The sequence below is a fragment of the Branchiostoma floridae genome, chromosome 5 (genome assembly GCF_000003815.2).
Source record: "Branchiostoma floridae strain S238N-H82 chromosome 5, Bfl_VNyyK, whole genome shotgun sequence".
Classification (NCBI taxonomy): domain Eukaryota; kingdom Metazoa; phylum Chordata; class Leptocardii; order Amphioxiformes; family Branchiostomatidae; genus Branchiostoma; species Branchiostoma floridae.
In genome coordinates this window covers 2,348,615-2,360,734 of record NC_049983.1, presented here as the reverse complement: position 1 = coordinate 2,360,734, position 12,120 = coordinate 2,348,615, and the positions used below count along the sequence as shown (strand labels likewise).

At 42.5% G+C, this 12,120-nt stretch overlaps 1 protein-coding gene across 1 annotated transcript; it reads right to left on the bottom strand.

Annotated features, from left to right (window-relative positions):
- Positions 1-9,159: 9,159 nt before the first annotated feature.
- LOC118415513 (kelch-like protein 3) lies at positions 9,160-11,137 on the bottom strand. Its single transcript, XM_035820181.1, has 5 exons — positions 10,974-11,137; positions 10,385-10,524; positions 10,064-10,270; positions 9,625-9,813; positions 9,160-9,214 (listed from the first exon to the last, which is right to left on the bottom strand). Exons 1-5 carry the CDS (start codon positions 11,088-11,090, stop codon positions 9,160-9,162), a joined length of 708 nt encoding a protein of 235 aa, XP_035676074.1. The 5' UTR covers positions 11,091-11,137.
- Positions 11,138-12,120: the final 983 nt, after the last annotated feature.

Sequence of the window (12,120 nt, the reverse complement as noted above, 5' to 3'; positions counted from 1 at the left end):
ACATTTGACAGTAAGGATTTGACACGATCTAATTAATATTGCACCAAAAAGAGGCAAGAAACTCTAAGAGGCAAAAAAAGTGAGAATAAAACACAGATGCGACATTAAACCTCTAATATCTTATATTCTACCCTCCTAGTGAAATTAGTTTCGGATAACTAAGTGTGTTTTGATAGAAGGCAGCACGAAACAAATGATACATGGTTTATTGATAGACTTCTTTGAAGTACAAACATAACAGTACTTGACAAAACTAGGACTCTTTCTTTCAATCAGTAAATATTTATTGCTAAAATGACACAAAACGATGTTGATTGAACATAATGCGCGTAACTTGGCAATGACTTTGTAAGCAAAACTATAAGTTTAATAACGAATACAATTATAAACACGCTACATAAAATTATATATTTAATAAAAAGAACGATCAAATGTACAATGATGGTAAAGTTTCTAAGGAGTATGACATATTTGCCTGTGTGCCATCTTACATGTAAGTATGTGAGTAGGGCTCCCATACCACCAAACCTCTCTCATCAAATGACCCAGTATACTAACTAGAAAGGCGCACAGTGTAATCGTACATTGCATTTACCTGTTAAACTTTTAGACAGAGAACATCAATTCAGTCCATTTGACCTTCAAACTGACAAACAGAATATAAAAAAAATCCATCAGAAAATATTTATTGTTCAAAAATCGTACAAACAATATATACATTGTATCCAGATCTACATGTATATGATCAATGTGCGTAACTTTAAAAAATTAGCTTGGTAAAGAAAGGTTAGCGAATAATGTTAATGACATCCAGGAAAACTTGTATGTAACATACAATGAGAATCAATCACATGTAAGATAATGGTAAAAGTTCTATAAAGGGTTGCATGGGTGCCATCGCCGTTACAACTATGTAGTGTGCTGAGCTTTCCACATGCCCACCCCCCTCCGCTCACCAAATACCGACTAGTAGGCACGATGGTCTAAAACCGTATGACAAATCTCCACTTGTGGGACATGAATATTGATGACAATTAAATGACAATCACTGCATGAAAACACGAATTTGCGGGGTGGAAACTGTGTTCCACGTGCCTGCAGATTTGAGCTTTCCGAGACTTTGCAGGACGTGTCGACCTGCTCACTCCTTCTGCGCAGGACCCGGCACGTCCTGCGAATTGTCGGAAGTGAACCACTTTCTCTGTGCAGGACGTGGCAGGCCCTGCGAATACCTGTCCATCCAGCGGGAAATCTACCGGTGCGTCCTGCGCAGCCTGCACACTTATCTCCGGACATAGGTGTTAGCTGCATAATTTAGCGGCCAATTATCACCTAATTATCCTCCCCGGTTTGACAAGCTTAGTGCGCGTGCGCGGTCCGGCAGAGAACGGCAGCATTGCGCCCATTATCATGCAAATCTATGTTTATACCGAACCTTACCCCTCCCCCACTTTGGGTTACTAGTAGCGTAGAATTTGTTGTAAATATCGATGTTTTTTTTTAATATTTGTAAGCTTAATGAAAGCTAAGTAAAGCTTCGTGGTGTTGTTGTGTGTAATACGTTCCCGTGTCAGTGAATGTATCTTTATTTAATGTAATGTAGTGCGTATTGTAATTCAAGTATCCTTTCTTTTTTATGGCCAGCTGTTGTAGTGCTCCGATCTTTGTGCCTGTACTGGTGCTCCGCAGTGAAATACGCCATGTTTAGCCCCAGTTTCTATGCCTTGGCGTGATGCATTCACTCCTGTAGAATAGCTGGATTTCTGCATTATTCGTCAATTCCCGTCCATGCAGATGTCTCAGGCCTCTAAGCCCTCTGCAAAACCGCCAACTTACTCAGGACTACACTTCCATGGGAGGGGGCAGGGCTGAGAAGTTTCCTCGGGGTGCATCAGTCCTAGAGCCGAGAGCTCGCCTGTACGGGCCCTGGTACCGCTGGTCTGGGCCATCCGATTTTCGTCCAGGGCAGCAATATTAGATCCGGGCTCACGATGTTCTCTTTCTTTGTGACCGTGCGATGTTCCTCAGTCTGGTCTCAGAAGCTTGCCCAAGCTCACAATGTGTCCCGTTCCATCAGATTTCACGTCTCCTATAAATTTGACATTGAGGATGCAGGAAGAGCGTAGGTCCGTCCGCACACAATCAAGATCAGTGTCCAAATGACCAACTGAATTTTAATTCCGGACTGACGTTATTTGAAATAGAATCACGAGTGTTGATTGGTTCAAATCGCGCGTTGCGTGTAGGGAAAGAATGATTTGCATAGTCAGCAGACAAATGACCTGTTTAATGTGTATTACTATTGTTATTGAGCATGATTCGGAGACAAGCTTACCGGTCATTTCGCACCTGGACAATAGAGTCTAAGTCTACACCCCAAGAAGAGTGTCCCAGTAATTGCCTAAATACATACAAACACGCTTGCCAACTTAACAATTACGGCTAGAAATTGTACATTTACCACCGCCAAGAAAGACTGAATATGTTGAGTAAAATACAACGGTAATTTCATACGATCAGCTGGATGTTGTCAGAGGGCTAGTTCGTAAGTAACGGATCGTCAGAAGGGAGCCGGCTAGTGTCTGATTCCCCCGGAAAAAACAACTAATTAAAAATTTGTACGCAAGGATATTTATTTATCTTGATAAGACCTCCTTTGTGTATGTAAGCAAAGAAGTTAGAATATTATGTAAAGAATTACTGTAACCTCCTTGATATAGGTAACTTGGACCTGCACAGTCCAGTTCATTACACATGTACTCCGAAGAAAATTTGAAAAGAAACACCATACCAAAAAACTTTCTCGCAGTCGACATAAATGCCTGTATTCCGAACTTTTACTTGGTCGGGATGCTATGGGAACTTGGACATAAAACCTTACGCGGGCTTAAGTCAGTGGATAAATATGTCCCTTCCATTATGAATAAGTACATTAAAAACGCGTTTACAAAACAACCAAATCCCCGTTCACTCTTGTTTATTTTTTAAGCTTGTCTAGAATGCTCGTGTCTGCTTGGTGACTACTTACTAAGACCGCTCAATTATGAAACTTGAATTTTATCCAGCATTTTCCCACACATTTGGGGGTATTTGCATAGATGTTGTTTTAGTGCGGTATTTGTCTATTCGGCTAGCGCTGTTTAGCCCACCATTCAAAGACGGGACACGACGCCATTTTTAAAAACCCTTTGTTATGTCCAGTTGAGCCACAATTTGTTTTAAAACAACACATGGAAGTTTATGCAAGAGATCGTTTGTGTGCTACTGTAATTCCCCTCTAAAGTACCGGGCCTCATTTGCAGAGTCTAACTTTTTCTCTGTTCCAGAGCAAGATAGAACAAAAACAAGTTAAAATCAAAACGAAACGCGCTGGGCAGACATTGACACAATACACATCTTATAACAATGTAACACTTTACTATCTTCTTGAAATAGTTGAACTGTAATTTCCAATACCAAAATTGGACTCACCCAAATTTTCGACTGTACAGCATCAGTCTTTGTCAAGGAACTTGACTATCTTATTGATTTGAAGAAGACCTAAATGAAACTCTAAATCTTAACCCTTTTCATGAAGAACAAATTTCGCTCTAATAGAATTTCTAAATGTAGGTTGAACAGCTCGGGTTTCTCTATAACCTCATTGGTAGACCACACATTCAAACTTTTACTGTGGCCTTGGACCATATTATTGCCAGGGCCTCTGCATACAGGACTGGTTATCTGCTGCCCCAGATTGTTACCTTACCGCTGACGTTAGCTTCGGTAATTTTTCTAACAATTTAACTACATTCCGGAGTAAAGATTTCGATCAAAAATTGATGCAGACGAGTTTTAATTTCAGTTACATTCTTATTGAATTCCATTAGTTGTGTTGTGTTAAACTGTCGAACAGTAGGTCACAGCGCTAGCAGATAAAGATCATTCTCCTATACACCTTTCTCACGCGGCGGCCATGATAGATCGAAGAAGAGGTCAATGAGGCAAACAGACAAAACTTATTTCTAAAATCAGGTCCCATTTAGTTTTCCCCCAAACCACACAAATTTTCATGATATAAGATAGAATAATAAATATTACAAGAAGTGTTATGCACCGAAAGATGTAGCAATTTAACGTAGTGTAGACTGACCCCATAGTCCATTAAGAGATGCAAAATAAAAACATAATAATGCAAATTTTTAGCGAATTTGCAGCCATTCACTTATTGGTCGATTTCCTAATTGGCAGGCTACCATTGGTCGAACTGCTAATTATGATGGACAGCCTTTTGTTTGCCACATTGAACTCGTTTTAGATCTATCATGGCCGCCGCGTGAGAAAGATGTATAACTTCCGTACGTACAGTTCACACAGCATGGCAAGACTGAGTGCGTGAACTAAAGCTTATTGTTATCTACCCGGCGTGGTAACACGCGGGCTGTGCGGGGCCTGCGAATTACCGCACAGCCGACTGCGCAGGAGAACGCAGGGTTTTAACGGTATGCACACGCTGAACCCGGAAAGTCCTTCCCACTGCCTGCCCGCGCCAAGTTTACCGGATGTGTACCGGCCTGGGAAGTACCGGAAATCTCGCTTTTCTTGCAGTGAATGATTGTTGTCACCATTGGAAACTGCCCGTGATTGGTTTAAAATTTTACAGGCGGGGCGTAGTAATGTTTATGTTACGATCGCGATGTCTCCCCTGTTGCTTTTTTCCGCCAACGCCGCTACTCATATGCGTTACCTGCCGCTGTTTTCTATTGTTCTTTATAACACGTTTTAACAATACCAATCCGACTCAAAACCAGCAGTGTTTGTTAGTATAGTTTCATTCATCGTATGCTCAAAATACCCAAAGATATTCTATCATCAAAGAAATCTCAGTCGGCTTGCCGCTGATGAAGTTGGACAATTTATGTTGGGTTTTCACGCTAATCAGGCTGAGTCCTGGCAGAAGATTCAATATCACGCCGGCGTGAGCAGTGTATGGGTCAAATTTTCGCTATTGGATGATTGTTGTCTTCTCAAAGCCGCAGAAAATACACACTTTACTAGTATCTATAAGAGTATGATTATTTTGAAACATTTGACCCCATAACTCACAAAAACGGAGGCGTTTGTATTTCTTTAGAACAAACTGGTAGTAGTGAAATATTGCAAGCCAAACGTAGTATATATAGTAATGTAAACAATCTAACCAAGCCACTTTTCGGCGACAAATTCTTGATAGAAAAGTTTTAAAGAGATTGGCAATCTAAACTACAGGGGAAACCATTCTGACTTTTTATCAGGCCATTTGACAGAAAAAGAAATAACAACATGTGGTACTTACCTGGATTTCGTTCGCTATACTCCTGGAAGTAATTTCTCGGTTACAACGTAAACTGGGTCACAAAGGAGACTTGAAGAATACAATTATGGTGAAATCCACAGAGCTCAGGCCGCAAGTGAAACAGATTTAGCTGTGCAGTATATGCCTTTTATCTAATGTATCGTCGGTTCCAATGTAGTCTGACATTTCTTTGCTGTTCCGACCTTGGCTTGGAATCAAGACACAAAGAGAGAGAGAGAGAGAGAATGGTTTATTCATTTCACAACCAACTTGCGGCTCGAAAGCCGAATTATCAGGCTTGTTTACATTGAGTATCGCACCTTATTGCTACTCACAAGACCATATTGTACAATTATATCATAAACAATACAATAAGACGTGTGGCATAAATATCATAATGGATAAATATTGCAGATTCGAGTGCAATGTCTAAAAGGCAAGTTAAAATAGGGTTAAAACTATACATATTAAAAGTCTGATCATGCTAAAACTGGTTGACTTGACCCATATACGAGGGGCGTTCAATAAGTAATAACTTTGACCCACTTTCAGTTGTCTGATCTAAATGTCATTTTGCATGTGTGATGATTCATATCTCTATAGTTTATGTTGCAAAAAACAGCTCTGAACTAATTATGGTTTCTGATTTACTGGTGTTTGAACTGAGTTAGGTGTGAAATGGACCAGGTGTGAAATGGAGCCAGCTGAGTGTCGCGCAGTGATCCGGTTTTTGTATTTGAAATGACGCACACCAAAGGAGACTTTTGATGAAATGAAAGAAACTTGTGGTGATGATGCCCTATCATATGACCTTGTAAAACGCTGGCATCCTGACTTCAAACATGGCCGGAAGTCTGTGGAAACAGCTCCCAGACCTGGTCGTCTCTCTTCTATCATTGATGAGGCATCTGTTGGAGGACCAACCTGGAGTGTCCTACAAAAACGGTGTCTAGAGCTGCATCAAACGATGGGAGAAATGCATAACTCTGGGTGGTTCCTATGAAGAGAAAGACTAATAACTGTGCCAAGTTTCATTAATCTCCTGCTATGGGAAATGAGTCAGAGTTGTTACTTATTGAACGCCCCTCGTACAACGTTAGCTAAAAACAGATTGTCCTGCTTCCTGGTGGAGTTTATGCGCAGAGTCTACAGTTCGTTCAATGATTTGATCATTGCCGGTATAGCGCTGGTTAAGTAGCGGTTAGTCCCGGTAGGTTGTTGGTATCGCACAGAGTTGCGGAGTTGCCTGCCGTGCTGTTGTCCACGGGTAGGGGGCAGCCATGTGGAGAAACGAGGAGACCTTTCAACTCTCACGGCAAAGTCAGTACAGAGTTTCTGTCTCCGAGTTGAAAGGCGCTCAAGGCCGATGTGCTGGAGAGCTGCCGTGTAAGAGACGAACTGACGCCCCATCATCAACCTGCAGGCCCTTCGCTGCACCCGCTCTAAGGCGGCCGACTGTCTCTGAGTGAGTGCTGAAGCCCAGCATGGGGCGGCGTACTCGAGTAATGGTCTTATATAACCGCAGTATATGGTGTTAAGGTCTGCGATCAACACCATATACTGCGATCAAAGTTGATCAATCTACCCATCGGGCCAGTCCCGGTTGGTACATTTTTTCTCCAATCATTACCCGGGTTGTAGACCAATCTAAAGTTGATTTTATAATCCTGAAATGGAATTTTAGACCTTTACAAAAAGGTGCTTTGTAAATCGTGAATTACCGCCTCCGCCAGAAGTTGTGACAACAACCATCCCACTTGGGTAACATTATTTGCAGCATGGGCGAGCTGTATATTCGAAATAAACAGGCACCATTTATTTTCAGACCAAGTTATAATCTTATTGAGTCATACGTTCTTTGAAATGTGTTCACTTCATTTTGATAAAAAGTCCTGCAATTATTTACGTTTTGTACAGTTGAGTATAGAAAACAATAAAACCGCACGCAACATTTCCACCTACAGTACAGTAGACTATCCCATTGACCTGACATAAACTGGCGTACGCCATGTTTGATTTGCCCAGCGGCCACGAAAACTCAACCCAAACACTCGATATTTCCACGGTTTTCCTCCGTTATCGGCAACTTGAGTAATCAGCCACAGGACATCGGGGATGGCTTGAACAGACGCTTATATAGTCTTCCCAGTATCTTGTGTGTAGAGGAAGGAAGGGGGAACGGGATCTACAAAAACTACAAAAAGCGGGCAGCGTGATCGTGAGCCCGCGGAATATTATTTGTAGTAGGGTCAAGTTCGGCTGTATCAGAGATTTGTCTGGGTTAACAGTCTCATAACGATAGCTGGCTACTGTAGCCAAACAACGAAAGACAGAATACAGAAGAAAAAACACAAACAGGCGCAAAACACACACACAACTAGGGATAGATAAAAAAATAAGTCCTCTGATTCATGTAACCGATGCCCAGGATAGTTTCGTTACACAATCAAATCATTTGCGTAACGCGATTGTGACAAAACGTGGGTCACCTAAAATAGCTTTAATCAAAGCTCCTTGCTTGTAGAAAATACGGGACAACAGTACTGAATACACACACCAAGGAGCTTTTATAAAAGCTCCTTGCACACACTGAACGATTCCAGAGCTTCGTTTCACTGTTGAAACTCCCGCTCCCAGCACCGCCACAAAGGGGCGATTTGCATGAAAGTGCCCGCGAAGACAAAGGGGCGCTAATAAGGCTCTGTCATCTAGGCCGACACAGCTCATTATAACTCCAAACATGTTCTGTTTACCGTCTGGAAACTGCAACATGAGGGTACAATTCATAAATTGACCCATATCTTGATAATTAAAATGTAACTTTTGACGAAAACACCACCAAGCGAAAGAACAACTAGCCGACGCTATGTCGGCTCATTTGCATGTCACCCCAAACCGGCAGTCTTGAATTATGGGAGAAAACGTACCAAAACTACATGAAAATGCATAAAAATTGCACAGACAGCAAAAATGCCAGTTTAGGGTTACATTTTAGGGCCTGAAACTAATTAAGAAAGGCTTTCGGCGATGATTAATGTGTATTTCTAAGAAATCTAACTTTTGGAAAAGTCAAAGTTCATTAACCTGAGGATAGCCTGAGGTGACACTTCAAGGTAAGTGGAGCAGAAAATTTTCATTTGTCATTTCCGACCGTGTACACATTTTTAAAGCTGATAAACTTTAATTGCAACTGCTTATTTTTGTTTTTTAAATTGATTATTGAATTGATCATGAAATTGAAAGATACTTATATCATATTTTATCGTCTGCCATGTTCCTCTGACGCCCCGCGCCGCGCCCGCGGGTGGGCGGAGTCGTAAACAATAGGCACTGACTAGGAAGCCCCGTAAACTACTAGTAACTAGGATGGCAACAAATCTGTTTACTCCTGCTGCTTGCCGGTCCCTTGAACAAAGACGCTTAATACCTATGGGAAGGAAGCATTGCTATGAAATTTGTACGTATGAAAATCTAGTAGTAGTACTACAAAATCCACCCCATTGTGGAGATAAACAGCAAAGCAAGAGATCTAAAGAAAATGTCGTTAATCAGTCCTGCCAAGGGACCTCATATGTCCCTAACCTGCACATCAATGCTGAAAAAGGTACAAAGTGATGTGCTTTTATCACCCTTTCAAATATGGCAAGTACATACGAGCAACTTGGCAGGGCATACCCTCACCATAATAGTTCAAAATAGGCGGAGTGGCCTTCACATCTATCCAGGCATCAGCAGATTTGTCATACATATATACAAGAAATCTGTATCCATCCAGGGAGTCAGTTATACAGGGTAGCAATATGTGCAGCTGGTTCTCCAGCACAAAAAGACAGGGGTAACTATCATCAGCTAGGTTTCCCGGCTTCGGCCAGCCTTGCAGTTGTTGCCAGTGGTCTGACTCTGTATCGTACACCAAGGTGTGGCTGGAGAAAAAATCTGAGCAGAAAATCTCTGTTCCCATGGCAACAGCTGTACAGTATTTTGGGAATGTTCTCGCCATCGGTGGGGTCCGCCTGTACCACTTGTCCTTGCTCGAGTCATAGCAATGTAGTTCCGTGGTTGAGAGGAAGTATAGGTTTGAACCGCAGGGTGATATTACCATGTTTTCTATAGGTCTGTCAAATTGCAGTGGTGAACATTCCTGCCACTGGTTAGTGTGCGGGTTATACTTTTTCATCTGCAGCAATGGTCTTTCATCTTCGGGAACAACAGCAGTGTAATATAAACTCCGACCAAGAGCATTAAGGAATGTCTCGTACCACTTCAAGTCCACTACCGGTGCCCTAGACATTGATGCTACCCGTTCCCACGTGTTTTCTGCATGGTTGTACTTAAACAGGAACAGTTGACTCTCGTCCTCTGATTCTTTAGAGTCCAGGACGTAGATGTCGTTATCACTGGTGACTGTCATGTCATGGATGAAAGGGAGCTCTGTTGGCTTGTAACTGTAAGTGATGTACTTTCCTTCCCGATAGTTCATGAAGACAAGCTCAGTGCGACTGGAGACGACAAAATACATTAGAAACTGTCAATGAAACTGGACTGGAAAGTCATACCTTTTAGGGATTTGGCTGAAATCACAGCATGTGCTGTTTTATCAAATCTTATCTTGTAGCCCCGGTAAAATTTCCTTAAGCGTATGTAAAATATGATGAAAAAAACACCTATTTCAGAACCACAATATATGAAATGATATTGTGCGGGGATTGTTTACTGCTTAGAAAGTCAGAAAGATATGTGTATACTAACCCCTCGGCTAGAATTTCCAGAATAGCCATCTCCGTGGTCATCCCAAACCTTGGCTTCAGGTTAAGGTTCTTCTGTACCACATTCCTGATGATCTCAGAACTCCCGGGATCCTCCCTGACCAGGGGGTGTTCCAAGATGGCTGCCGTTTCGTCTGAGGTCAGCAGGTTAAAGCGGATGTGAGGAAGGATGCTGGGTAGGTGGTGCAGTCTGTAGGGACAAGGTAGTTGTGTGTTCAGCTGATTTCTTGGTATCAAAGTAGCTCCTTCCTTTTTTTTTTACTCAGTTTGTCTTGATATGCACTAATAGAGAATTACCACAAACCTGTTTTCTCTGCTGTGCTGCACCCATCTCACCACAGCCTCCCAAACTGTTGTCTCCTCATTAACATCCAGCTCATCATGGCTGATGATCTCAGTCAGCTGATTCACAGTCAGGCTGCAAAACTCGATGGTAAAGGAAAACTGTGGGTGCAGAATACATGTACATGTACCAAGGCACTGCAGAAAAGCGTGTATTTATATTGTACTTTCATGCAATATGTATATGAATATGTCGTATAATATGGTCTTTTTCAAAACAAGCACCTTTTTTTCTGTATCTGTATCCACGTCGCCGGTATAACCACCGATCGGTGTAACACAATGCCTTAGCCCGGGACCTCAACTTTAAAGGGGTTGCTTTATGTAGATGTACTGTCACACGTCACTCACACCTAACCTTTAAGCACCAAAAAAGATTAAAATATTTAGTTTAGATGCGCCCTTTCCCCATAATATTTGTTGTGATGGGTTCATTTTATTCAAAATATTGCATACTTCATTGAAAGGTACATTTCCTTTCCCATATCATATAGTTTTGCATAATTGAACTACTATTTTGGACAATGGCCTTACACAATATGAAGACTAACCTCAGTAAATTGGCTCGCAATCCCCAGTAGACAAGCTTTACGGACAATGTCTACAGAGTAGACATCAGCAAACTTATACAGGTCCACACAGGTGGAGCGCTCCACGGTCATGGCCATGTAGCTGCTGCAGGTGTCTCTCACATAGTCCAGCTGGAGGAGGTCGGCTGCCTGGTACAGGGGCTGCACTTTGTCTATTGACACATGGAGTGTTCCCGAGTAGATGTAACTCAGGATCTCCCCAAAAATGCCTGCATCCAAACCCTGTAAACGATACAACGTATCGATGTTCAGACGTTTACCAAATAAGCATCATAATCATTGTAACATCATATACTGTAAATGCAGAAATGTTCGAGGTGGTTTTAAATTGGCAGTTTTTACAGTGACCGGTAACTCAAAACCAATTCAAAATTGGGGTGGTTTGGGCCACAGGGGTTAAAGCATTTAATTAGCTGACCTCCGACCCCCACCAATAGGAGAACAGTCGCCCCCAGCCTTTCTAGAGAGAAGTCACGTTTCTTCTAGCTCTCGTTGTTCAATATCGCAAGATGCCACCGAGAAAACCCAGGACGAAAAAGTGCCCAGGTTGTGGTGAACCGTCAAACCTACACCCCAAAGGAACAGCCACTCGGCACTGCGAGGGACTGGGCAACGTTTCGGAATCGGAGGTCAGCGATCACGACGAACAGGAAAAAGACGCGCGGTTACCTAAGAAGACGACACCTTCCCCGCCTGACCCGGGGTTTACGGAAAAGGCTGGGCTGTCTACCTGGGCTGTCTACCTGGGCTGTCTACCTGGGCTGGCTATCACGTCAGGCTACTTGGACCTACGAAAGCCCATTGGGACAAAAGCTGTTTAGTAGTAGGGGGGGGGGGTTGTTTGTGCTCAATGAAGAAGCTATGTGTGAAGGAACTGTATGTGAATGGGCTGTATGTGAAGGAGCTGTTTGTGAAGGAGCTGTGTTTGAAGGAGCGGTGTGTGAAGGGGCTTTCTGTGAAGCAATTGTGTGTGTTACATAACCCAGAGGTTCTGCGTTCAAATCAGTTGATATGCCACCAATCTTGTGCCCTTGGGAAGGGCTATTAACACGACTTATCGGGCTGATTGGATTAGTCTTAAGACTGGTGGCAGGTTAGTCAAAGGCGT

Bases quoted from the DNA above. Each gene is read 5' to 3' on its own strand.
- LOC118415513 (XM_035820181.1), bottom strand. From the start codon at position 11,090: ATGGCCATGACCGTGGAGCGCTCCACCTGTGTGGACCTGTATAAGTTT. The intron at 10,271-10,384 runs GTTTGTGGTAAT...TTGTCCCTACAG, and splicing joins CAGCACAGCAGAGAAAACAG to ACTGCACCACCTACCCAGCA. The intron at 9,814-10,063 runs GTTAGTATACAC...TGTCGTCTCCAG, and splicing joins CTGGAAATTCTAGCCGAGGG to TCGCACTGAGCTTGTCTTCA.